General features: G+C 32.4%; 1 protein-coding gene across 2 annotated transcripts in view; it reads right to left on the bottom strand.

Moving 5' to 3' along the window:
* The window catches only part of LOC129808006 (neuropilin and tolloid-like protein 1), a 176884-nt gene that overhangs the window by 133310 nt on the left and 16190 nt on the right, over positions 1 to 27384 (bottom strand). Inside the window, exons 1-2 of one of the 2 annotated variants that reach the window (XM_055857639.1) lie at positions 6191 to 7858; positions 2406 to 3821 (exon numbers count right to left, since the gene is read on the bottom strand). In XM_055857639.1, coding sequence (XP_055713614.1) covers positions 2406 to 2463 — 58 coding nt within the window. In that variant the 5' untranslated portion in view covers positions 2464 to 3821; positions 6191 to 7858. Of the gene's footprint in view, positions 1 to 2405; positions 3822 to 6190; positions 7859 to 27384 lie in introns of those variants that run through there. The other variant, XM_055857640.1, reaches the window with a different exon arrangement.

Below are 27384 nucleotides of genomic sequence, written 5' to 3'. Positions count from 1 at the left end.
GTATATAATTAGTTTTACAACTTTGATACCGGAGTAGAGGCGAAACAGTAAATTATATCTACTTCCATTTTTCGATGACCCCCCACAAAAAAGATTAGTGACGCTTTTTCTCATCTCCTTCCAATCCAATCTTTAAATTATTCCGAAATTAGTTTGGAGGAGAAAATGGACACTGATCTATGTCGATGAGTCGAATCTAAGTCGAAGTCTAAGTCGAAAGTACGAGAATCGATGCAAGTCCAAACGTAGTGTAACTATTTTTCATCTGTACGCGATTTTGCCAAAAAAAACTTCGATACCTTGCAGAGGACATTTATCCTCGAAACGTCGAAGAGGTCAAATGTTTCCGTTCATTTTCTGCTTGAAAAAACTTTCAATGTTTAATTTTTAGCCGAAGAAATTAAATATATCCAAAGAACTTATAATATAAGTTATACATCAGTCCTAATCGGTAGTGAATCGGTAAAGTGGCTCTAATTGATTTTATTTTGTTTAGATATTTTTATTATTGCAAGAGATATCAATTTCTGGTTTTTGGTTATCCCTCCCATAAGTCGATATTGTCTATGGCCTGATTTTATGTTGTTTTGTTTTTAATTATGTAAAATGGTCTTTAACTTGCTCTTTTCTGTATTTGAAGTTAGAAATTTAGTTTAAATTATTAATCTATCGGTATATTTCGTAAGCTGAAAGTTCACTAAATTCACCAAAAAGATTTTTTCTTGAAGAAAATAGCGTGAAATTGCTCAAAAATGGAAAGAAAATGCTTTTTTGTTGTCTCAAAACCTTTTGAACATTTATTTCAATAATTTTTCTAATCCTATTTTGATAATTTTGGGGATTGATATGGAAAGCTCGATAAAACTTCTTCCAAGACGATATTGCAGCTTCCTTTTGATCAAAAACTTTCCCCAAAGTTGTCTTAATAGCTTAGTTTGAAAATTTTAAAAATTAGATTTTATAGAGCGATTTTCATATCATGTTCATCGATTTTTAACTTTTACCAGTTTCAAGGAAATTTCAATTTTTTAGAAAGCACATAAGATCCAATAAAAGATATTTTAAAACAGTAAAAGTGCCTGAAGTGAAAATGTTATTAAGATGAGTTAAGTCTTAATGTTCTTGAACAACTTTTCGTTTTAAACTTATTTTTTTTATTTTTTGAGTATCGTGTAAGGGGGACGACGACCCCTTACTACCTCGCGTTGACTACGCCTTTGCTTAGTGTTCTATTGGAATCTAATATTAAATTCAAACTTTAACTCTTTAAGGACGAGAAGATCAAAAATTGAGGGTCAGAAAAAATCAGGTGTGGAATGATAACTCTTCGACACTATCGAATCGATAGTATCGTTAAATATATATCTGTTGGATTAAGTGAATGTCAACTTATTACGGATTGTTGGGCTATTCATTGCGATATCCTTAAAAGAGTGAGACTGTTTATAAACATCTATATTAATTACAGGAATTGCAGCTATCATTTAAAGTTTTCAGAATCGACAGTCGATAGTATCGAAAATAAGTTATCGTCACCCTAGTTTTTCTAACATTTTAGAGCAAAATACAGCTTTAGAAGGCCGTAAGAAAAATTTCATTTTTGGGTCACGGGTGACCCAATCGTCCTTAAAGGGTTAAAAGCTGAAATAAAAACATGGAAAATATTTAAAATAATTGTACAGGGGGCCCCTCAGGATAGGGTCCCATCAGCATAATCTCTTTGCTACCCCCTATACCCGCAATTGATAACAAGGTCATGTTGCAATGCCATATTCCGGTTTAGGAGAATCTGATGAGTCCATTGCAGACCGACCAAGAGTACCTCCTCTCAATATTAATGTTTCTTCCGTGCTCCCGGGGTTTTTGGTCAAAGACAGTCCATTTTATTACGTTTTATCACACGTGAAAATGTCTCTTTCCAAACATTCAGATATTTGTACCACACGGGACTTGAACTCAAATAAAATCAATTTATCATAGATGAAAGTGTAGAAAGATAAAACGAAATCTAATATTGTAAAATATTCAGAATTTTCATACTTGCAATCTAAAAAAAAACTACAGGATATTTCTTTTTGTTTTTGTATATATTTCACTGTGACATAGACGCTTTTTCCATATAACACAATGAAATGGTTCAACTATTAGATTTATTGAGAAAACGTAAAAAACATGAGAATTGTTTCCTCTCTTTGATCAGTGTACATAATATAAAAAATTGGCACATAGAATTGGAATTGGAGAAGAATAAATTGAATCATTCTTTTGCCTTTTATCCTTTTCGAAAGCTTCCCCATTTTATTACTTGAAAATAAAATAATATTTCTTTTTTCTTTAGGGTGATATACGTGTTATATAAATAGGACAAAGTGATTATTATAGGGAAAATAATTAAATTTTCTTACCTGAATTAATACTGATTTTGAAGAATATGACTAAAATGAACCATATTTTGATCGTCATTTTCCAGCCGTAATTGAATTATTTTCTAACATATTTCTACACGAATCATATTAAATTTGTTTCTATAACATATTTCTTTTTTTTTCCTTAAGTCTCTGTTTCATTCTTAATTAACAAATTCACTTATAAACACCATACACAGACTTTCAGACACACTGCTATTAATTTAAATTTAATGAGTTATTTCATTTATTAACACAAAATTGGTCAAAATAGTCCATTTTCAGAACACATAAAATTTATCTAATAGTGAAAGTATTCTTTGGTAATTCTACTAATACAATCACTCTTAATTAATACATTCGCCATCGAAGACCGTCGAGACGAATGTTGATAGTCAGTAAGGCGACGTCTGCGCTGGGACTCATTAAAAGCTATTCTTAGCCTTAAGGTCATCTTCATAGTAAATGTCTTATTGAGAACATTTTTCGGCATTCGATGGCTTAGCGTTATGCTTGTTACTGTTGATGGTTTGTTTGCAGTGTCTTTGACACATTTCTGATGAGATTTCAGAAAAACTAGTGCGATCCATTGCGACGATGGGTGAAGACGTCCACGAGTGTTTCTAATATCTGAGGAGGATAATAAAAAAATATATATTACAGCGGAAGTACAAGAGAACATTGTTATCAGACAAAAACTACAGTATTGCAAATTTTATTGTGTACAGTCAGTGGAAGTATTTAGAGAATATTGCTCTGAGTTTTTTTTTTAAATTAACTGAAACACTGTAGGGAAGAGCAGGGATGTCTGTAAGACAAGACTGACTGTGTTATGAACGTTTTTTTGAACGTCTTTTTAACAAAATGTTTTTTTTTTTATTAAAAAAACATTATTTTAATCAGCATTGAGGAGTTATTCGAATTTAAAAGGCTGGAAAAGAATCCTCGAGGTAGTGTAAGCCCTGATGGGGGGGACCACCTAAATCACCTAAATAGTAATAAAAACTTAGGAAATTGGGGAACTGACTGTGGTGTCACATATAAGATTAATATTAATATTAAGAAAAGTCGGAGAGAGAGGTATATAGTGTGCAAAATTTCAAATGGAATATCATGTGTGTTAGAAAGAGTACACTCTAGTGGAGTAATACGATGAGTAAGATATTACTGTTCGTATTAATTGCTTTCTGCATCGTATTACAGGCAATTCGAGCAATTTTCCATGCGTACCAATTGTGATTCGGTCAGTTTTCGAGCGAAACACAAGAGAGAGGCAAGATAAAACACTTGCTATCCTTTGTTGGCATTCTCGCAGTTCAAAGAGTATTAGGGTAGAGTCAGTACTTTTTCGCCAGTATACACTTTTTCGCCACCTAAATTAAAATCACATTTTAAGAAAATTATGAGTTCGTGGAACTACGAAATGCAAGGGGGTAACCACTTTGTAAAACCGTGAAGCAACATCTGTATATATCTGTATCAATTGCACTCTTGTTCTCTTTCACACACCTTATTGACGGATTTTCCAACCCACTTAAAGTAATTACTTAAAGTTTTTTACCTAAAATACACTGTGAAAAATGAGAACAAAAATTAAAAGAAATAACAAGTTTTTGGTTAGGCAATGTCATTTAATTTTTTGTACTTCTGTGTTAGGGGATCAAGTCAAAGAATTTATGTTTTTATTAATAGTTTACCTGCTTTCGATTATGTGTATTTAGAAAATATTCCGGCTTTCAAGAAATCAATATTCTTCTTTCTCAACTTTATAACCCGATTTAAAATATCATGTTATGAAATCTTAAATAGCTTTATTGTCACAGTAAAGTTATTTCTTACATTAGAACTTACAGTGAAATTTCATAAATACAGACATACATACGGCTCGTATATGACTCTTTGGTGCACTGATATTTTACACTATGCATCTCATGATATATTGCATTTTCTAAAACATGCAACAGGAGAAGGAGATCTGAAATCCAGTTGCACAGAAAATTCTTTTAAATCTTCATCGAAGGGTACATTTGGGCCTTGTCCGTTGATTCTCCCCAAAATTCTTTTGAAAATAGGCCTACTGGCACCAGGGAGTTGTTCCAATACATTTTGAGTAGGTTCGTCTTTTAAGGTTCTTTCCTTGAGACCTTTCAATGAAGACATTATGCTAGCAAGCGTTCTATCGCGGCGACGAATTTTCTGTTGAAGTATTTTGACTTCTTTTCTTAATTCCTGTATCGTCATCGTCATTTTTGCGTTCCGCGATCTCAAATATCTCAATTCTGAATCAGTTTTCAGGTGTAAGAACATCGAATCTTTTTCAGACTTTTCAGTTGAATGACATTTCGCATCATCATATGTTTCCATCAGCTCAGACTTTTCGCATTTATTTATTGGAACATTTCTCGGATCTTTGGACCATTGTATTGGTATTGCTTGTGGATTCAAATATACTTTAAATTTAGGCCGCACATATTTCCGAATGAAATCTTCTGGCTTAAAGTGCAAACTGCACACAAAACACTGGGAAGTTATCACAGATTGTAACATTTCCAATCGTTTTTTCCAGAGTATCCTTCTTACTTCGTTAGCAGGGAATCTAAACAAAAATGTTGTATTAGGAAGTTAATTTCATTTATTAATTATTTTATATAATATATAGAAATAAAATATTCTTAGAGAAACTTTATATAATTTCTTTTGCAAAAAATATCCTCAACACTCTAAAAGGAAGGCGCTAAATTGATTTCCTCTGCTAATAGATATTAGGTCTTGGAAAAATTACTTTCAAATACACGAGTTTAGAAATTTGTAGTAATTATATTTAAAGCTAAGAAAAGATCAATAAGCAGAGACTACTAAAATTTCTAAAATGAATTTCATATTTAATTGGTTTTCGAAAAGAGAAAAATTTAAAAATGTAGAAAATGGGTTTTAACATATTTCCACATTCCACATTTAAATTTGTGTAGAACCCACTGAGAATGAGTTACATTGCATAGGATAAGGGTTCATCGGAGTGGTATTAAATAATAAAAATAGTATAATTAAAATTGAAAAGCGATTGAAGACATATTGTAATCGTTGCTAAAATAATATTAAAAAAAATTATAACCAAGATATCTAATCCCTATACAGATTATATAGCAATTGTATAATTTAAATAGTAAAAAATAGTTAGTTTTCAGAGAGAAAAATTGCAAATTTTCAAATATCAAAAATTTTTATTAATCAAATTATGCTGGTTTTGGGAAAGTGTAGTAACGGTCAATTTGAATTAAGTCACACTTTTGAGTCAAGTAATAAATTCAGCTGGGTCACCGTGACAATCCCAATTCACAGTGAAAATAGCTCATAATTCTAATATACATTTTGGGGAATGTATATCTTGAACCCTTTTAAATAGTTTAGGATAGTGACTTTTGATATATGCTAACTTTAAAGACTCAACTCCTGAGTAACTGATTCCCCAAACACTTTTATGCAAATGTGACTTACCTGTGGAACGATAACTTATTTCCAGTTTGACCAAACTTGCTGCCATAATTTGGAACAACACAACACTTATTACTTGTGTTCATACTTTGATCAATTAGGTTTTACACAATTATCACTTTTAAAACTTTAATTTCTTATGAAACGAAGGACTTTTCAGATACCATGCATAGACGTCAAATGACAAAATGAATGAGAGTGAGACAATTGATACATTTTTTTATAGACTATCTCTTTCACTAGCACCTTCACTGTCTTTTACGAAACTCCATATAAAAAAAACATGTCGTTACCCCCTTGACGAAATGAGTGTTATTTCGTGACCTCTACTCAAATGAATCAGAAAACCATATCAGATAATCCACCGACTAGATTATTTGCAAGATAATTAAAGAAATTGTCGACAAGGTGATCAGCCACCAAAAAAATATGGAGTTTTTAATATACTTGTCAACGCTCAGACAAATTGTCTTGCATTATTTTATGTTTTTTCAGTACAGTATTCGATATTTTTTCACTGAAAGTCAATCCGCTATTAACTAAGCTTTGTTCTAATGTCATTTTTTAATTAAGTTTTTCCAAAAAAATAAATAAATACGGATGTGGTGAAATAGGGCTTACTTTTTCGGTTGTGTAAGTACTTTTCGCCACTCATTTTTCCAAGCATTTTACAAGTGGCGCACCTCGCGGAATTTAGTTGAAACAGGCGTAATTTTGAATTGATTTTTGTCGCAAATAAATAATGTGTAAAAAATCATTCGAAATACTCTAATAATTGTCTAATATCGGTGTTAAATAAGAAAAGTACTGTGCCGTGTACTTTTGGGGGTTTTCGAAAACTGCTGTTTCTTAAAATCAATTAAAAACAAGTGGCGAAAAAGTGCTTACACAATAGCGAGAAAGTGTTTACAAGGTGGCGAAAAGTACTGAAACATGCATTGTTGTAGGAAATGTACTTTTTCAACCAGATACTCAAAAGTTCCCGGAAAGTCTCTTGATTCAATAGATAGACAATGCTTCAAAGCACTTGTACACAAAATTTCATTTTATTTCGACAAATAGTGTAAGAATTATAAGCGTGTCAAACCTTAAGGTGGCGAAAAGTACTTACTCTACCCTAATCTTAATATTAATCTATTATGTGACATGGTCATGATGCTCACCTCAGTGAAGTAGGGGAAACTTCACTGAGGAAAGAAAAAATTAGTCGCGGATAGTGTACGATATTGGGATGTTATAGCTTGCCTTACGAGGAATATAGAGGAAGCCATAATTTTGTCGAAGTAAACACCTCCCTTCCTATTCTTTAAAATATTTATAAACTTGATACCGACACTTTTTTGTGAATTATATACGTAATGAAAAATGTCATTTGCTGACTAATTTTGCTCCAGTCTTCCCTACTTGTATTAATTGTCATGAGTAACAAGAGTACCATATAACAACTTTCTGCACCTGCCTTAGGATGGTAGGGGTTAGGTGTGTCAAAGGATTTGGATTGGTGAGATACAGCCGTCGACAGGGTTGTCATGTATCAAATAGACCATATATGCTCTACAGCCTCTACAGCCATGAGACTTACTTAATATAGCTCTGTCCGAGATCAAAAATAAATACAGTACATCTCCAAAAGTGTCAACACGTTTAGTTATTATGATCCTGCAGTTTTCTAAGTTCTTAGTTGTTGTAATTAATTCCTTATTCATTAAAAGGTTTCCAGGGTAAAGATTCTGTAAGTGAAGTGATCGGTTCACTTGCATTTTGAGTTGATCAATTATGAGACTTTGTTAAAATCAAAGAAAATAATATCCTCTTATTTTACAAACGTAATCTTTAAGTACAGAAGTAGATCTTGAAAAAATCGAAAATCTATTTGAAGATTCAAAAAAGAGACTTTCTTACTTCTTAATACTTTCGCAAGGTGGCGAAAGTTACATCCTGTTCGAATTTCGAAGTGCTCAAGTGGCAAATGTGACGGTCTTCACATTGATTGTGAGGAAAAAAACAGAACAACGACGTTAACTGTTTTTGCCCCAGCATTTAATCACTCCATAATCACTGAGCAACTTTTGTGCCAGCTTTTTAGTGTGATATTTAATAAATTTTCCCCACCTTGTTCGAAAGTATAGTATGAAAATTCGAAATTGAATTTGAATTCTTCCAACATCAACGACTTTTTGTGCAAATATAGTTCCATTTACCTTTTATTCAAGATACTATTGGAGAATCAAAATCTACTTCTGTTTGGTCTCAATGAGTCGTTAATTTTTTCGGTAAAACATTCAAAAGTGGATTCCTATATCAGTAAACCAAATTACTTTAAAAGTTTGACATTTAATGTAATTTTACTTATTTTTCGTAATGAACCCCTAGAAGCGCTGAAAATGAAAAATGCCATTTGGAAATTTCGATTTCGAACGTATCGTAATCTTCTCTTTGATCTCGATAAAAATTTTACTACAAAGTATCCAAAGTCCAAACCTTTCTAGAAAATTTCCCTGAAAACATATCAGCTACACGATGGATCTGTTCAGTAATTTCGAAGAGATAAAGCCAATCCAAACCTATTCCAAAATCTAACGGAAGCCTAAAGTACAAGTTCTCATACTCGCCGCTTTAGCTCTGATTGTTCTGCCATTTCAAATTTCGGTGTTTCTGACATTTCAATTGTCAGTCAACAATAATGTGTAAAAGTGAAACAAAGTATAGTGTTCTGGAATTTCAGGATAGCAGGACTTTTGAATTGCAATTTAATCAAAACATCTCCATTTTACCCTAATAGACAAAAAAATGCTTTGATATCTGAAACCATTTTTGAAGTAGTTTTATATGAGAAAAAATTTGCACGAAAATTTTTATTTAAAACCTACGAAAAGATGGGGTAATTCGGAATTACATCTATTTTAGAATTTGGAGATTTCTCACAGTTTCAAATGGTCAAAGAGAAAAAGAAAACCACGAAGAAGTACAAGACATACATTCGAAAGTACTTCTTCGTTGTTTTTATCCTCTTGCAATCTAACTGTGTTATCACACTTGCACAATAAAATTTTAATATGATTCACATTAATTGTCGCTGGAGAGAGTCCAAATGTGCAATTTGTGTGTTTGAATCATTTTATATTCAACATTTGATCTATTTGTTGATAAAAAGATAGACTTGGCCCGCAAAATTTGATATAAATTGATTTATAGCATTACTGCGAAAAATTAATGTGATTTTCTCATTAATTTTTTAATGTGAAAAATATTTATGCTTTAGGTAAATTTAAACTTATTTTTGCAGGCCAAGTCCACTTCTTTATCAATAAATAGAAAAACCCCAAATATTAAGTGATTCAAAAACACAAATGACATATTTGGACGCTCACAAGCGACAATTAATGTGAATCACATTAAAATTTTAATGTGCAAGTGTGATAAGGCCGTAAAACTGTTAGGAATTTTCAAAGTTCCAAATTATTCGTTCTCAAACTCCATCATACCCTATACATATTCAAAGCATTTTTTTACGATAATTGTGGATTTACATTATGTTTTTCTTTAAATATTTTTCAAAATATTTTAGAAATTAAAAAAAATAATATGTTTATATTCCCACTCTCCCCTATATACTTTATATTTTTAATGTGCTAGAGCTACAATAGAATACGCAAGTAGAATTTCGGGATAACCCACTGTTAAAGCAAGGAAACTCATTCATACTGTTCATACTAATGCCTCGGGTCTAATGAAAAATTCCGACGTTATCACTAATGAAAGCTCACACACACTCACACATAAAATGTAATGTTGTAAAAGGAATACTATTTTTTTAGTCAAATAGCTTTCCCAATTCAACAAAAGTGTGGTTATTTAAATATACAAGAATGGAAAAAATTGCAATTCACTACCTAGACTTATAAGTAAGTCGACAACACAGGAGAATTTTTGCACCCATTAGAAAGTCATGAGATGAACCTGATTTAAATTCACAAAGATAACAACTCCGCATCGTTGAATTTTGCAAGAGAATTCACATAACGTTAAAAAAAAAGTCTTAGTACGTTGTCCCTCCTTCCTTTTCATGTGAAGATGAATGAAGACGACAAAACAACCATTAGAAATGAAAATCTGACAGATCGACGTTGACCCTGTTAAAATTATTATTAATGTTGTCAAGACCTCACAATGCGCAAAAGAATCCTCAATGGAAATAGAACTAATGTGGACTATTCCTATGACGTTTACGCGTGTGAATACAAATCATTTTTTACAGAATTATCTTGAAAGTCTCTCAGCAATATATCGTGACGTTATATTGGGGTATTAAAGCAAAACGGACTATTTCCCCTAAGAATGATATATTTCATATTCATGTACCCATTCCCTGATACTGCACCGTATTGTTAAGTATACGTAGTATTTGACAAACTTTGAACAATTTCAAGTTCCCCATTATGAATTGTTATGCTTATTTTGTAACAAAACTTTAAATACAACATATAATACATATGTGTACATTGGAATTATAAATAGTTTAAAGTTCAAGACACAAGGTATATACACCTATATAAAAACCTGTATTGGGAGTACCAAAGTATTTTAATCTTTGAAGTGTAAAATATCATATTGTGTTAGGTGCCTTGTTTTAGAGAGCATCATAATAATTTTCCGCAAAAATGCCGTTAATATAAGCAAAACTCCAAAATTTATTGGAAAAGTAGCAAAGTTTTGAACTTTTTAACTTTCTTTCATGACACCCTTGGTAATGAACACAAACTGATACACAGACTCTATCGTCGAATATTGACTATGGAAAATTAATTAATTCAATCGCCGTATATCAAGAAAATCACCTAAGAAATTCCACAGACTTTTTACCAGAAGTTCGCAATTATCTCTGGGTTGTAAACAAATAGCAAAGTGTAGTCTGTTTCATAAATTTAGAAAGGGTATTATTTATTGATCTACTGTCTACTCGTTTATTTTTTGTTTTCAAAAATTAATCTTTGAATTCATCATTGTATCATTGAAACGTTATAACTTTTCATTTATAGAGGGAAGTGGGACATCTTTGAATTAAGGCACCTTTGAAATTGGACTTTTTCTCCTATTTGTAATTGGAATTGAGCCTTACGGCGTTATCACACTTGCACATTAAAATTTTAATGTGATTCACATTAATTGTCGTTTGTGAGCGTCCAAATATGTTATTTGTGTCTTTGAGTCACTTAATAGTTGGGGTTTTTCTATTTATTGATAAAGAAGTGGACTTGACCTACAAAAATAAGATTAAATTTACCTAAAGCATAAATATTTTTCACATTAAAAAATTAATGAGAAAATCACATTAATTTTTCGCATTAATGCTATAAATCAATTTATACCAAATTTTGCAGGCCAAGTCTACCTTTTTATCAACAAATAAATCAAATTTTGAATATAAAATGATTCAAACACACAAATTACACATTTGGACTCTCACCAGCGGCAATTAATGTGAATCATATTAAAATTTTAATGTGTAAGTGTGGTAACACAGTAAGGATCATTGAAACCTCTTTAAAACGATGGAAAACTATTAAAATGTTTTCAATTGATTCTCAATATATTTGTTTTCTTTTTTTTAAATTCTGATTACTAAACTAAACAGTTATATTTAAGTAACATTATGTAGGTAAAGCGTGTAAACAAAAATATTTCATATTCACATGACATGAAGTTAATCGTACTCTGAAAAAAAAATTTTGTCAAATTAACAAGACAAGTTTGTCAAAAGGATGATCTGCGGCCACCTTGATCCTGTCAAAAGGGTGTTTTACCACAAAGAAAAAATATTTCGTAAAATTATTCGTAATAATTTGTGAATTTATGTTGGGGACTTACGAAATGCCCGTAAATCGTGTAACCCACAAACAAGTTCGTAAAAGTTTGTACTTTTTTCACAAACAATGTTCGTAACATGATCATTTGACGAGCATTTTTTGTACTTTTCCAAACATTTGTTCGTAAATATTCGTAAATACACAAAAAATGTTCGTAAAATTTTGTCATTTGTTCGTATTTGTTCGTAAATTTTTGCCAGACGAACAGAAATTTACGAACAAAAGAGAAAATTTTACGAACATTTTTTGTATGCTTACGAATATTTACGAACAAATGTTTGTATAAGTACAAAAAGCGCTCGTAAAGTGATCATGTTATGAACAATGTTTGTGAAAAAGTATAAACTTTTACGAACTTGTTTGTGGGTTATATGATTTACGAGCATTTCATAACTCTCGAATGGGAACTCTCAAATATTTACAAACAATTTTAGAAAATATTTTTTCTGTGCTAATAAAATGCGTGAAAAAGTTTATTCAAATTAGTAAATAACATCCATTTGACAAAATTTGAACAAAATTCACTTGTTTGTTTTACAAAACTTTTTTTTTTCAGAGTAGTAGACTTGGGATTTTGTCTTTTTCTTAATTGTATTTTTGACCCATATAACCTTTTAAAATATAAGAATTTTTAATGACTTATTTGGATATTAAGTGGTCAAAATAGATCTTTCTTTATTTTATTAAAATTTGATTTACTTTATTAATCAAACTTCTTATTTTCTGACCAAAAATAAATATTATATTCTATCAAAATCAAATATATCTTCTTAAACGCAAAAGTACATAATATATTGTGGAGCACAGAGGCAAAAAAGAACATATCCTATGCTTTAGCCATAGGATATGTTCAATTTTGCCTCTGAGCTCCACATAAATTGCTTTGCAAATTCTAAGCAAAGATGCTTGGAAAACTTTAGAGACAAACTTTATTGTTTGGTAGTTTAACTAATGATAAAAAAATAACTTTGAATTTTTGTTTAAATTGTTCTTCTCAAAATAAACACTTTAAAATCGAAATGTGCAAAATAATTAAAATCATAGTTATCAGACTAAAATTTTGCTTTCATCAGGCAATAATAGCAATAAAAAGCTTAATTTACACAAATTTTTGTTTATTGAAAATGTATAATTATTTTATTTCCAAGTCATTTAGTGAATATAAAAACACTTTGCTTTCACATTTGTAGTTTAATCGGAAGAAATTTGCAATACAACCAAGTTCATTAAATTTATATTGGGGATATAAATTTTACGATTTTGTAAAACAATAATAATGTTCCATGTCAAAATATTTGGCTTCATAAAAATAGGCAGTTTTCCGATTCTTTCTATGATGGGTTTCATTCAAAATTTTAATTCCATTTTAATTTCCTATTTTTATCTAATGTTGTCATATTTCAGATTTTATGCATTTGAAGTCTTGATTTCTTAGATTTTATTAAATTTAAGCATCACACACATCACACACAGTTAATGTCTGAAAATATTTTAATCATAGCACGTTATCTAAATTAGCTATAGAGCTTCAAATCATTCAAAGATTTAACCAATCAAAAAATTAGATATACTTAAATGTTTTATGAGATTTAATTGCATTTAATACTTCATTAAATGCAGATAATTCGGATTATCTCAATTTTCTGTACTATAAAAAACTAGGGGAAAGTGCCTATGTTTTGCACGGTACGAAGCTTCAAAGTAACTAAATTTTTCTTAAGTTTCTAAATAAATATGACTATGTAATATATTTTAAAAACAGGACACTTTCCCCTAGTTTTTAAAATATGGGTGCGATGAATCACATTTATTGAAAAATATAGGAGAAATTTTTGCATTTGTATTGCATTGTATTGTAATATTCTTAATCTTGATCGTGACATTACCAACTTCCCCTGCGGTCATCGCCGTCTTAGCGTTGGTGACCAACCTCAAGAACCAAAACGATGGAAAAGCTCTATCACATTCTGCAAGCCAAAGTAACATTTGTTTACAGATCTTTCATCGAAACCTTTAAGTAAAAATGTCAGGAAATGTCCACTCAATCAAGAGACAAGGCCAGGCTGTGGCAGCCGTTTGGCATGGAGGGTAAAAAAAGATAATAGTAATAATAATAATAAATTATGGATATAATATAAATTAGGTATATAGAGAAACTTTTAACCCCGAAATAGAACGAACCAAGACGGGGAAAAAACCAAAAAAAGAAACACAGCAGAGAGAGAACACAAACAAAACTTACGAATAGGACACCAGAAAAAGAGAGAAATTTAAATATATACAGTCAAGTATGCTAATTCGGGCGCTTCGTTATCTGGATCGTTTATAACTAATCCACTTAGAATAATATTTTTATTTTTATTTCCGTAATATAGTCACTACAGTAACATAATATAACTATTCAAGTTTGAGAAAAAGCAAAAATAATATATTTATCCATTAAATAAGTGAGTGTAATCGACTCATTTCAATTTTGTGCCAGCTGGGTTCTTCACTATAAATTTTCAGCTGGTTGATTGAAAACATTTATTGTTTTTTCCTCGTGAAAAAGTATTTTAAATCCAAAAGTTTAATTAAAAGTGAATTAGCGAAAAGGCGACCCAGTTAGTGCATGCTGACTTATATCAGTATTATCATTATTTTATAAATTTTCAATAATATTTTTTGATAATTTTTTAATATTATGTTTCTGAATAAAACAGTGAATAATTCTATGGATTTAGAAGAAGTAAAAAAGAATTTCATCAGTCCAAAAACAAGCGTTTAAGTAGCACTCTTCGGTTCGGAAAACGATCCAGTTACCCCACCTTACTATATAAACACCAAACAAAATACTACAATATACGAACCAGGCAAAATTTAGTCAATATGAAGCTTGAGACCGTGCAAAGCATGGGCACTTTCCCCTATATCAAATTCAAGGCAACGGAAGATCAGCTGTTCAGTGGAAAATTGAAAAGTTTAACAAAATCGATCGAAATCCTTTTCATGAAAATATTTGTTCTATTAAATACCTCAATTCTAATAAATAAAATTTAGGGCGAAAAATAATAAATTAAAATGCATTAACGGAAAATATTACATGACCTTTACTAACAGTAAAAGGAATGAAACTATAAAACACATCCTAATGTTTAGAACGGTGAACATTTTCCAAGGGTTATGTACAGTGAAAAATTTACAAAAGTTGAATCACGCAAGGTATAAACTAAAGCTACCCTAGCTTTGAAGCTCAACGGAGCATCTCCTGATTTAGCTGCGGTTGTATTGAGTAAATCCTCCATGTGGAATTATAGTAAAATTGGAATGGGTGGAACAATATTGAAATTGATCGCCAAAACTACAGTGAAATTCTTTTTCAAGCATAGTGAAGTGCTTTTGAAATAAAAGAGTCGCACATTGAACGATATGCTTCACATAAATTACACTCTCTGGTGGGATTTTTTGTTATCAGCAAACAAAGTCTTCAAGTAGGAGTGGATGATATTTTTTAGGCTAAATGACATTCCCTTTAATATATAACATTACATTGAATCTGACTATTTCTAGTGTCTATATCAGTAAGGAATATTTTATTTGGTGGCGCGCCCCCGAAATTTTATATATTGTTGTTGCAGAATATGAAGACACATAGAACACGCTTCGAATATAAAGAAATCGGCCGTCATGTCAGAAAGAGGAAAAATTATATGAAAATGGAGGAAATGGAACACAAAAGAGGAAAAAAGGCAATTTGGGACAATACAGAAGCCTTGTGAGAAAATTCACCCCAAAACACTTTCATTGGACTGACTACATACATACATTCACATATATATGTATGCAAATTAAGCGAAAATGAAGATTCTTCTCTACATTTGAAATTTAGGGAAAATCTTTTACTCTATTCCTAGCTGTTTATCATATTATTGTGTGCTCAAGATCATGCATGATGATTCTTTGAATGGAAATTTTCGCATTTATAAACATAGGAAAAGTTTTTTCTTCACATGACTCAAACCCTTAAGGGCAGAAAAAATATATGAACCGAATTTTACATGTACTTCTCTCACTCTTAAGCGATTATATTTGAAATACCATTTGTATATCGTCGGTTGGATCAGCAACTGTGATAACTGCGTTTGTTTTGTGTTTGCATTCGTTGTAAAGGCCACGCAGCGATGTGCCGCTTACAACGAATACATCAAACGGTGGAAGACATCCGGGGTTTTTAGTATTCTCCCATCTTATACGCGCTGTTTTTTGCAAAAAGAACAATTGTAGTAGGACTGTTGATCCTAGAGGAATTGGAGGGAGAAAGCCCGTCCTGACGAAGATTCTTCTAAGCCAACGGTACCAATCAATGTTCAGCTGGAGTGGTAACTTTGAGGGGTGTTATAACGACGGCTAATCGGCTAACTTCAAGTTACGATATCGCTATAATTCCGCTAGGTGGAGTTGAGAGTGCTCGACGAGTTAGTCCGAAGGCACAATCGAATCGGCTCCTCAGTCGGTCTTCACCAGCGAAGTGAAGCGAGGAGGTCACCAGATCTTGACCAGCGAAGACAGGACGACGGCAGATTCGTGGCAATGGGCAATGGGGCTCAATTTCGGGAGGCTAACGATGAAGGGTGCTTCAGCTTGTTCTGGTGTGGGACCTGTAGCATTCGTGCTACACAATTAATGATAGATTATCGAGATCTCCTCATTGTCTAGTGTTCCGCCACATTAATTAAATGGTTTAATTTCTAATGATATCGAAAAAAGGGAAAAAAGGGTGGTAAAGCAGCTCTTAGCTCGAACTCCCGAGAAGAAGCCCTGCCTTATATTCGTTTTCGCAAGGTTTTTGGACGCATATAAGATTAACACTAAATCTACCGAACGTTTTTGGTTGTTTTTCCCAACGCGCTCGGTCAAATGAGAGACCGTGGTAGATAGGGTACTCAACAAATTTTTCTTGGAAAAGAGGAAAAAATTAGAACATAAACACTGAATAATATATTACATACATTAGTATGATAGCGGCATTGTACCATTTAAATATGTGTTAATTTTAAAAAGATTATAAATTGGTCAATTTAACCGGTCTTGGTAGGTTTAGTGTTACTGTCGACTTAAATTTATCCATAAAACATCATAAAATCATTTCGGAATTGAAAATGGTCCAGGAAGAAAATTAAGCCGTTTGCCCTTAATTAATTCAGGATAGCGATTCAGCCGGTAAAAGGTGTCTAAAGACGAAATGTTTCGCTGGACTAACAACAAAATCTATCCCAAAATCATTGAAAAAATTCGGGAAAATTTTGACAAGAGTTAGAAAAACCTTTTTTTTGACAGATTTCAGTAGGTTAACAAACGAATTATTATTAATCGTATCGAGACACTTTATTTGGTATTACAATGTAATCATTACAAGGTGCCTCGGTGTTGGAAGAATCTGCTGATCATAGATCGCCCAGGAACGCCTTCCCCGTAGTGAATGCTTCTTCGGTGCTTCTGAAGGTTTGTTTTCGAATGAAGGAGGAGTGAGGAAAAATTAAGAGAGACAGTCTCAATATAATGTCTAGGACGGTCTTCGAAGACCGGAAGTCGATATATCTTTCCATTTGAATTTTAGGTGGGTCGCAATATGAAAAAAACGCGGGAAACACATTTTTAAAAGAGAGCTAATACCGTTACTGTCCCGATTCATTGCCGATTGTGACTAATTTAGTCGGGTTTGGAATTTGATAACCTTACAAGAAAATCCAAATTTAACAAAATCCGATTTTTCCTGTGATAGGTGTGGAAGGACGAAATGTTCAGTGGGACTAACTCCAAAACATATCAAAAAATTAGGCCGATTTTGAAAGAAGTCAAAAATTATGTTTTGCAGGGGATAAATGGGTGGGGGGAGGTAATTTGGGTGAGATAGGTCGATATACACTGCTAAAAATAAAAGGATCAAATTGATCCAAATTTAATCCTTTTGCAAAGGATGGGCCATGTTTGGGCTCGTTGAAAAGGTCTTGGAATTTCCGATAAAACTTAATCGGTTCCAACTGATTTTGAGCAGATACTGAACCGGTTCATAACCCATAACTAATTTTTATTCGAAATTCAATTATATTAGTTTATTTTGGCGTCACTCTGACCGTCTATTCTTCCGGCTGTCGCCAATAGACCAAACGGTCAGAGGTAACGACTTAGAACTTTGGAGGGAACTTCATAAGTTGACCCAAGGATCGATAACATGGTCTTCATTTCTCTCAACTCCTCCCCTTCCCCTCCAAAACCATATTTTTGCGATTTCTCGAAAACGCATTGTGCGATTTTTTATTTTTTGATATGTTTTAGAGATTACGCCCAGGGGGATATTCGACTATATACGAAAACACCGTTGAACCATTCCTAATAACGGTTTTTCAAGGTTAAAAGACTCGAGACAATGTATTCATCAATCTAATAGTAGGGGAAAGTGCTCTCCCTTCGAACGTTCATGCCTTCGAATAATGTGAATTTTCTTTTATTTCCCCTAAAAGATTTTACTTAATTATCACATAATTATAAATAATTTATAAATAAGCTAAATAATATTTAATAGAATTGTGTATATCTACTAAAAAAAGTAAAAGAAAATTCACATTATTCAAAGGCATGAACGTTCGTACTTTCCCCTATCGTGTTAGGGCTCGTTGGAAAGATCTTTGAATTTCTGCTAAAACTGAACCGATTTCAATCTACTTATTTTTATCCGAAATTCAATTATATTACTCCAAATGTATTTCGTTCGGTCAATGATTTGAGTAATTTATAAATCCGTTCAAATCAGTTTTGAACCGGCAATGAACCGGTTATGAACCAAAAAGGAATTTTTGTCCGAAAATCAATTTTATTACTCTTAAAATTATTTTGGGGAATCTTTCGTGAGATTTTCAATCCGGTTTAAATCGGTTGAGAACAGGTGAACGGTAAATGATGCGAAAGTACTTTTGAGGTATAGCATCCAAGTCACGAGTTCGAGCAATTCGCAAAGCCTGAGACGCTCTGCCACCCCTTTTGTAATAAAAATTTCTAAGCCAGTGTACAGTGGAAGAAGGTGAAGTTTTTAATACTACACAGTAAATACGAATTTTAAACAGTTTATAAAAAGCTTAAAAAACCTTTTTGCAAATTTTGAGCTGTAGTTTGCAATGAATTTAATTAGAATTGTTGCCTAAATTAGAATTTTGTGATTTTCTCATTCTTTCATATGAGCAAAAAAGATAAACCGCGAAGAAGTGGCTTGGAATCGTTCACAACCGATATGAACCAAATTCATCTCGAAATTTTCCTTGAGTTGCATGGAACGAATGCAATTGAGACGAAAAATAATTATTTATTCATAACCGTTTAATAACCGATTCATATTTGTCTAGGATTCCAAGACCTTTCCACTATTAAAAATCATTCAAGAGATTTTTCGCGTATGGACTCAGAAACTTTCACTTAATCTGTGCATTTTTCTATTACGCAACTTGATAATGGAAGCAACGACATATTGCTCCTTATGATTTCGTACAATGAAATATAGAATTCTCTATATGATTCAAGAAGCCTTTCAAATTTTCTTGAATCAATAAGGTTCTCTTTTTTCTCTACTTTTCAATTCTCTATTCGGGTTTGGCTTTAGAATGTACATAACAAGTTATTTTCGAAAATTTGAATAAGGAAAATGATGGTAGATTAAAAATGATGAGAATTTTTTAAGAGGAACATCAATACTTTATCTCATTGAGTTTAACTATTTTGAAACACTTTCATGTTGTAAATGTGAAAATCCTTCTAGTGGAATAGAAAATTCCTTTGGGCATATGAAATTTTCTGTGTGATTGTAAGATGTCGATAGCTAGATTAGTATTAGGGGTGATATAAAGTCGAATTGACTGGGAAGTAAATGGAGAGTAAAAACATAAGTGTGTACATATGCAAGAGGTTATGTACAAGTTTGAGTATTATGTGTTTATTTGTGAATGTAGAATCCAATGAAGCGCAATAGCAGAAATTGAGGTATTCCAATGTCCTCAGGAATGGTTCAATTATTGCTGAAGAGTCGAAAAGCCGAGGAAAACTTGTCACTCCAATTGAATTTGCTGGTAAAGTTTAGCCAGACACAACGACAGCACCAAACATATAACAACACCTAAGCAAATGGAGATAACAATATTATCTGATGGGAACTACATAAATGTGTATACAGTGTCTTTGCTTCTTCAATTTCTTCCAATTTTTGTCTTTTCCATCTCACCAGTAGTGTAGACACTTTGTGAATCTTCTTTTCCTACCCCATCCCTAAGCCACCCCCCAAAAAAGAGAAACAACATAATACAGATATATTTAACATACAAATTTTGTTATATTCAATTTCGCATTATATGACAAGTATATCTGATTTAGCCTGTTATTTCCGTTTAATAAATTTCCAGGAGAAATTTTCTTTTGATTGATTGCATCCCTTGTAAATCATATACAATGTGCTCGGGAGAAAAAGGGGAAAAAAATGGACGATGTTATAAAGCCTCATAAATTTCTTATTTGTCTTCTTCATTTCAACATTTTCAAAATTATTGTACCATGAATTGTATTAATTATTAGACAAACGACGAATAGGAAAATGATAAAGTGTGACTTTTTACAAATGTATCAACTCTTTAACTATCATTTCAATCTTTCAAGTTAGACATTATTGCGATATATTGCTTAGGAATGAATAGCTTGAAAATGTATTTGAAAAAGAGACACAAAAGACAGTGGCGGATATAGGGGGTAGCAAAGAGACAATGTTTACGGAACCGCTATCCCAAGGGCCCCCCTTGTACAATTATTTTAAATATTTAGTATATATTTCTAGCTGATACTTAAATTTAATCATTGGACCCCTTTGAGATCTGGGGTGACATGACAACTTATTTTCGATACTATCGACTGTCGATTCTGAAAAATTTAAACAGTAGCTGTATTTCCCACTGAGAAAAAACCGGGGGTCCGATTAACTTTTTTTCCTCATAAATTTAACACTTTTTAGGAGTAAAAATATATCAACATTTTATAATGTTAATTTTACACCTTATTAATGGTAAAATTTACATGAAAAAGGGTAACTTGAACCCCTAATACATCTAAAAAGCATAATATTTACACCGATTTCGGATCAATACTGCAGGATAAAATAAACATTTCCAGAATGTTATTTTAATTTTTTCGGATTTCTCTCAGTGTGTAACTAATATAGTTGTTTATCAACAGTCAGATTATTTTCATAATGTCACGATTGGCCCAAGAAAGCGGTGAAAGGTCGACATTCACTTAATCTAACAGATATAGATTTATCGATACTATCGATTCGATAGTATCGAAAAGTTATCATTCTATCTCAGTATTTTTACCATCCGGTAGTTTAACTTATTCAAATTTCACTTTATTTAAATCTAAGCAAGTAAAAGAGATGACAAAATAGACATTTTGTGTAATTAGAAATTTTTTAACTCTCCTAAACAAATTGTTATTTTGATAAATAATGACTACCTTCGGATCTCAATAGGGGGAAGTGGGGCACCTTTGAAAGTGAGGTACCTTTGAAATTGGGATTTTCCACCTAGTTCTAAATAAAATTGAGCCTTATCGTTATACAATTTAGGTGAACAAACCGATTGAGAAGCTAAATTACATTATGATATGGCTCAGTTCCAATTAAACATAGGAGAGAGATCTCAATTTCAAAGGTGCCCCACTTCCCCCTACAGGAAATAACTCAAACATTAAATTATTAGAATAGATTTCAAAAATTTAAATCCCTTTAAAAAATTATTTGCCTTTTTAACACTTAAAAGTCTGAAGTAGAATTTTTCGCCAATTTTTTTTTTTACTTTGCTCAGCTTTAATAAAGTGAAAAACTTTTTGAACGTGTAAAAAACTCAATTATAATGTATGAGGAGAAAATTTATTTCACTTAATTTTTCTATTCAAAGAACGAAAATCACGCAAATATTTAAATATAAAATTGTGGGAAAAAAATCTGTTAGAGTATGAAACGTTGAGAAATTTTAGATTATCTCACCTTAAGGACATTTTCACCCAAAGCGCTCTTACTGTTTTAAGACAGGATCTTATGAGCCTTCTAAAAATCCTAAAATCGTTTAATTTTAATTAAAAATTTATGAAAAATACTAAAAGTGTTGTACAAAATCTAATTTTGAAAATCCCTAAAAGAGTTTTTTTTAGGGAACTTTGAGAAAATTTTTGATCAACTTTTCTGAAAAGAAGCTGCAATGTAATCTTGGAAAAAGTTTTAGGGAATATGTAGCTAGAGCTAGAGCCTTCTACACCAAGGCCCAGAATAATCAAAATAGATTTACCATTGAAATTTTGAAAGAAACTTTCAAAAACTTACTGGGATTCGTAAAGAACATTTTTTATTCTATTTTTGATCAGTTTCCCGCCATTTTCTTGAAGGAACAGTCTTCTTGGTAGGATTAGCAAGCTTTCAGCTTACGAAATCGATCGAAAGATTCGATTTAAATTAAATTTTTAAATTTAAGCAAAAAAAGATTATTTTTTATCGAAATTTCCATTCAAAAAAAGCCAATTTGGAAATGTTTTAGACGATTTAGAATTTTTTGCGCATAATTTGAAATCATAAATCTATCAATCCTGAATAATGAGCACTGGGTACCTCAATCTATAGGGGAAAGTGCTCTCCCTTCGAACGTTCATGCCTTCGAATAATGTGAAATTCTTTTGTTTTTGTAAGAGATTTAGGAGAAACTGGGGCACCACCAAACACGGGGTAGCACCAAACACTAATTTTTATTTCTAAAGTACTTGGACTATATCGACTATTACTGCAGTGAACAAGCATCCCAATAGTGCCTATAAATTTCTATAAGTCTTGTCTTCGGAAGTCGAATATCTGATTAAAAAATCGCAGTGTTTGGTGCTTCCCCGTGTTTGGTGGTGTCCCAGTTTTCCCTACACTAAATTATCACGGAATTATCAAGAATTGATGGCAAGCCAACTAATATTTAATAGAAATTTGTAAGGGCCTTAACAGACATGAGGATTAACCGAGAAACGGCTTTGCGTTAGACATAATGGTTAAAATACATTTCCATAATTTTCCACTAAGTCGTCTCTCGGCTTAAGTCGTAAGTGTGTCTAGAACATAAGTCGCTTAGGAAAACTAAAAGAGAATTCACATTATTCGAAAGCATAAATGTTCGAAGGGAGAGTACTTTCTCCTATACAATATTGAATATAGGACAAAATGTAGGGCCTCTTCCTTGCTCACAGACTTTTATTGGTATCCCGGGGCCCCCCTTAACTATTTGCTGATTGAACCTTTCACCCTGTATCCGCCACTGACAAAAGCCAAAACCTTGAAAATTTATCTAAATTTATGTTTTCATAGAGTTGAAATGGTTATTAATTGTTTGGCATTTGTATTGTGTAAGTTCAGTATACCTCATGTTGAAATTAAACATAAAAAAATATATATATAGCATGTCAATAACTTTCTAAATATTGATTTTTCATTTTCTCCACAAACTCACACTTTTCACAAATTGGCTTTTGTCTCAATCGCGCGCAGGGCGTGAAAGCCCAAGGGTGAATTTTTGGGTAAATGACTTATGTATACACACAATATTTCGTTTCTTATGCCACATGCAGGCATTCCCTTATATAAAGGAAACTAATAAAATCATAATCGTAATTAGAAAAGTTAATATAAAGTTCGTTCTTTTGCAATTTATTTCAATTGAAAAGTTTCCTTTAATCCTATTTGTGCTGGGGTTATGAAACTCAATTAAGGACAAAAGAGTGAATGAGAAACGTTCTTTTTCTCTCTATAGCCAAACTTGGGACTTATTCCTCAATTTCATTGGGGAAAATTTATATAAAACTATAAATCCTATATAATAACTGGGTGGCTATTGAGAAAATATCTGCGAAAGAGACGCAAGAGAGAGAGAGAGAGAAAAAATCCAAAATGCATAATTTAATACCTTTTTCACAACACATAATCATATCACATGAAGATATGTAATTTATGTATAACAATGTATAGAGCTTTTTCACCTAACACATTGCCTAAAATTCGAGATGTAAGGTCTGGGGTATGCTAAATAATTTATCAGGCTCGTCATCATTGTACTGGGCATACACATTGTGGCATAAACCAGGCACAAAATGTATCTTTCAGTTATATCTAGGAGAGTTACTCTCACACATCATATACGAAGCATACCCATGGTAGCAAGAAACTAGACAAAAACCCCTGATTTAGTACTCCTTATGGCATATAGATAAGAAGATAATGCAGCAGTATCCTATTAAATCTGGGTTTTATTTGATTTTCACTCATTTCCAATTTAGTTTTTGAATGAAATCCACTTGAGTAACGTTCAGGATCGTATTATTATGATAATGATGAGGAAAAGTCATAGTCAACATATAAAACAATTATGAATTGGAATACCTAATGAAGGAACTTGGCGAATTCAACAAAAGATTACTTTAGTGGAAAATTTATGGCATGTATTCAGTACCACAGGATAGCAATTAATCTTTAATGAAAGATAAAATTGAAAGTAAATCAAAATGGTTCGAAAATTCGCCATTATATGTCTTAGCTTTCATTTACCACGCAGGTGGTATATCAAATTATAAATATATTCTGTATTTTATGAACTGCAGAAGTAGAAATGAAAATGCAATCCAAAGCTATTTTATCTTATTTTTTTCTAAAGCATTCATAAAGATAAAATTCTTGTAAGAATGAGAGATGGAGGCGCCTGGTATTGGCATAACTATAACTATTTTTTATTATCAATACTTATTATTATTGGAATAAACAGAATGGAATAATAAAAAAAAAATTAAAATCACAACAAATAGGGTTATCCATCTCTCTAACAATAGAGTTAAATTAAAAAGAAGAATAGAAAAACAAAAAGAGGAAAATCAGAGACAAAGAATTGAATGTAAAGAATGTTATAAAACAACAAAATCATATTGACTTTGAAGAATTTCTAGAATACACTTTGTAGGAAAAAAATGCGAAATAGAGCCTTAGGGGAGACTGGGCAGTAGTACATATGCAGTACTACGAATTAAATAATTATGTCCACACTACTTGAACTTATTGTAGCACGAATGCTACATGTCCCACACCATAACATGCTGAATCACCCTTCATTGTTAGGCTCTCGGAATTGAGCTCCATTGCCCATTCCAAGACAGCCACGAATCTGGCGTGGTCCTGGATTCGCTAACCAAAACCGACTCAGGAGTCGATTCGATTGTGCTATCGGGATAACTCGTCTAGAACTTACAACCCCATCTAGCGGAACTATAGCGATATCGTAACTTGAGGTTAGCCGATTAGCCGTCGTTATAACACCCCTCAAAGTTACCACTCTAGCTGAACAGTGATTGATACCGTTGGCTTAGAAGAATCTTCGTCAGGACGGGCTTTCTCACTGACCCAATTCAATCTCTTTACTCTTTTTTTCTTTGCCTCTTATCAGTTCACTTAGTAGCTTTTTTATCAGTGCTCATTGCCAATAAATTTCCTCCTAAATTAATTTAATTCAGTATCATATTTTATAGTCTTTAATTAGTCAACAAATTGTTGAATTTTATTGAAATATCGTGAGTTCTTAATCAGTGAGAAAAGTGAGAAAGCTGTGTTCATTGGAAGAAGTCCTCTGCCAGTCCAGCTCTTTGTCCCAGCAGGCACCATTGTATCTCATCGAGCGACCGTAGCCGTTGGGAAGAGTAAATGAAAATTTTGCTCCAACGAGCCCGGATGGAAGCATAGGCTCACACTAATCAGAATTTATGCTATTCCAGGTACATCATTGTATTCACTCTTCCACTCACGCACGTATTTACACACATTTCCCATTCATCTCATTTACTTAAAGGTAATTATCCTGAATTCCCGTCCACGTATTTTGGGCAATGTTTTGAGTGATTTATAAATCCGTTCAAATCAATTTTGAACCGGCAATGGAACCGATCATGAACCGAAAAGCAATTTTTATCCGAAAATCAATTTTATTACTCTTAAAATTATTTTGGGGAATCTTTCGTGTGATTTTCAATCCGGTTTAAATCGGTTGAGAACCGGTGAACGGTAAATGATGCGAAAGTACTTTTGAGATATAACATCTAAGTCACGAGTTCGAGAAATTTGCTAAGCCTTAAACGCTTTGCCACCCCTTTAAAAATTGTGTCTAAATATTAGGGCCTAAGGCTGAATTTTAAAAATTTTTAAATGAAAGTTTTAAAATTTCACATAAATTCACAAAAACCTTTGTGAAACCTAGAAGAACTAACAAAACGATCCTGTTTTGGCTGTTTATGTGATGAAGTTGGGATAGGAGGAGGTGGGGCTACATTGTTATGTGATTTCTTTTTTGCATATTTCTAAAAGAAACTGGGTTTTAATTTGATGCAATTTGGATAGACAAAATAATTGTGGATTTAAATAAAATACTTGTAAGAACTAGTTATATTTAGTAGTAATCGAAAAAGTCGTATAACAATTTAGCCCCACAGCTCAAAGTAGCCCCTCCTCCCCCTACATAGCACCAAGTAAGAATTTTCACGCAATAATCCTTACTAAAACCGCAAATTGATGTTCCTCTTCGTTTCTGATTTATTTAGATCAGCCGAACTACCGAATGTCTTGTCACAATTTATTGCTATACGGGAGAAATATAATTTCGTCGGTATTATAAAGGGACAGATAATCCTAACCGGCTTATGTAGGTGAGATTCTTAACGTTAGCTAACTCGGAGTGCATGCAAATTCGATTTGATGCTGAAGTAGGGAGACGCCATTCAGTTATCTTGAATAAAATTCGTGAAATTATACAAATTTTGTATTTAAACCAAAATATCAAGGATTTGGATGAACTGACAGAAAAGTGATATATGGGTGAAATGTAGACCAGAATGTTCTCTATAATTTTCCCATAGAACATGATCTCATCGATTACTCAGAAGCCAAGATAAGCGAGGTTTTTTGTTTCTTAACTCGTTTTTTCATCCAGAGTGCCCCAAGTAGTCATTTGTTGAACTTCAACTATATCAAAGAATTGTTGTATTTTGTGGGACTTTCCATTTAAAACCCTATTTTAAGTGTCTTGGTGGAGTAGAGGCAGTCAAATTGGCATCTGAGTGATTTCAAAGCGTTATTATGGGAAAAATCAATTTTTTCACACTTAAACGGCAAAATCGGAGTGATAACGTGGTCTGAGTGGAAAATGATGTATGGACGAAATGTAGAGACAAATGTGCTCTACAATTATGTTGAAGTAATCATCAAAATCGGTTCAGCGACAGTCGAGATAATTGAGGTTATGTGATATTGAAATTGGTTTTTCGACTGTGGCGCCCCTGGTGTTGGTCCCACGAAGTTCAAATGTTCTAGAAAGTTGTAGCATTTGGTGAGATCTTTCGTTTAAGCCCTCATTCATCAAAATCGGTCACATAGAACCGGAGATATGATTTTTTGAATTTTGTGAACTTTGACCCCTCATATCTCCGGTTCTATTGAAACCACAGCGCACATACGCACCATTTTGGAAACGTCCTAGACTGGACTACAACATACT

This window comes from Phlebotomus papatasi, chromosome 3 (assembly GCF_024763615.1).
Source record: "Phlebotomus papatasi isolate M1 chromosome 3, Ppap_2.1, whole genome shotgun sequence".
NCBI lineage: Eukaryota > Metazoa > Arthropoda > Insecta > Diptera > Psychodidae > Phlebotomus > Phlebotomus papatasi.
Note: the sequence above shows the minus strand (reverse complement) of the source record. Positions and strands in the feature narration are given on the sequence as shown.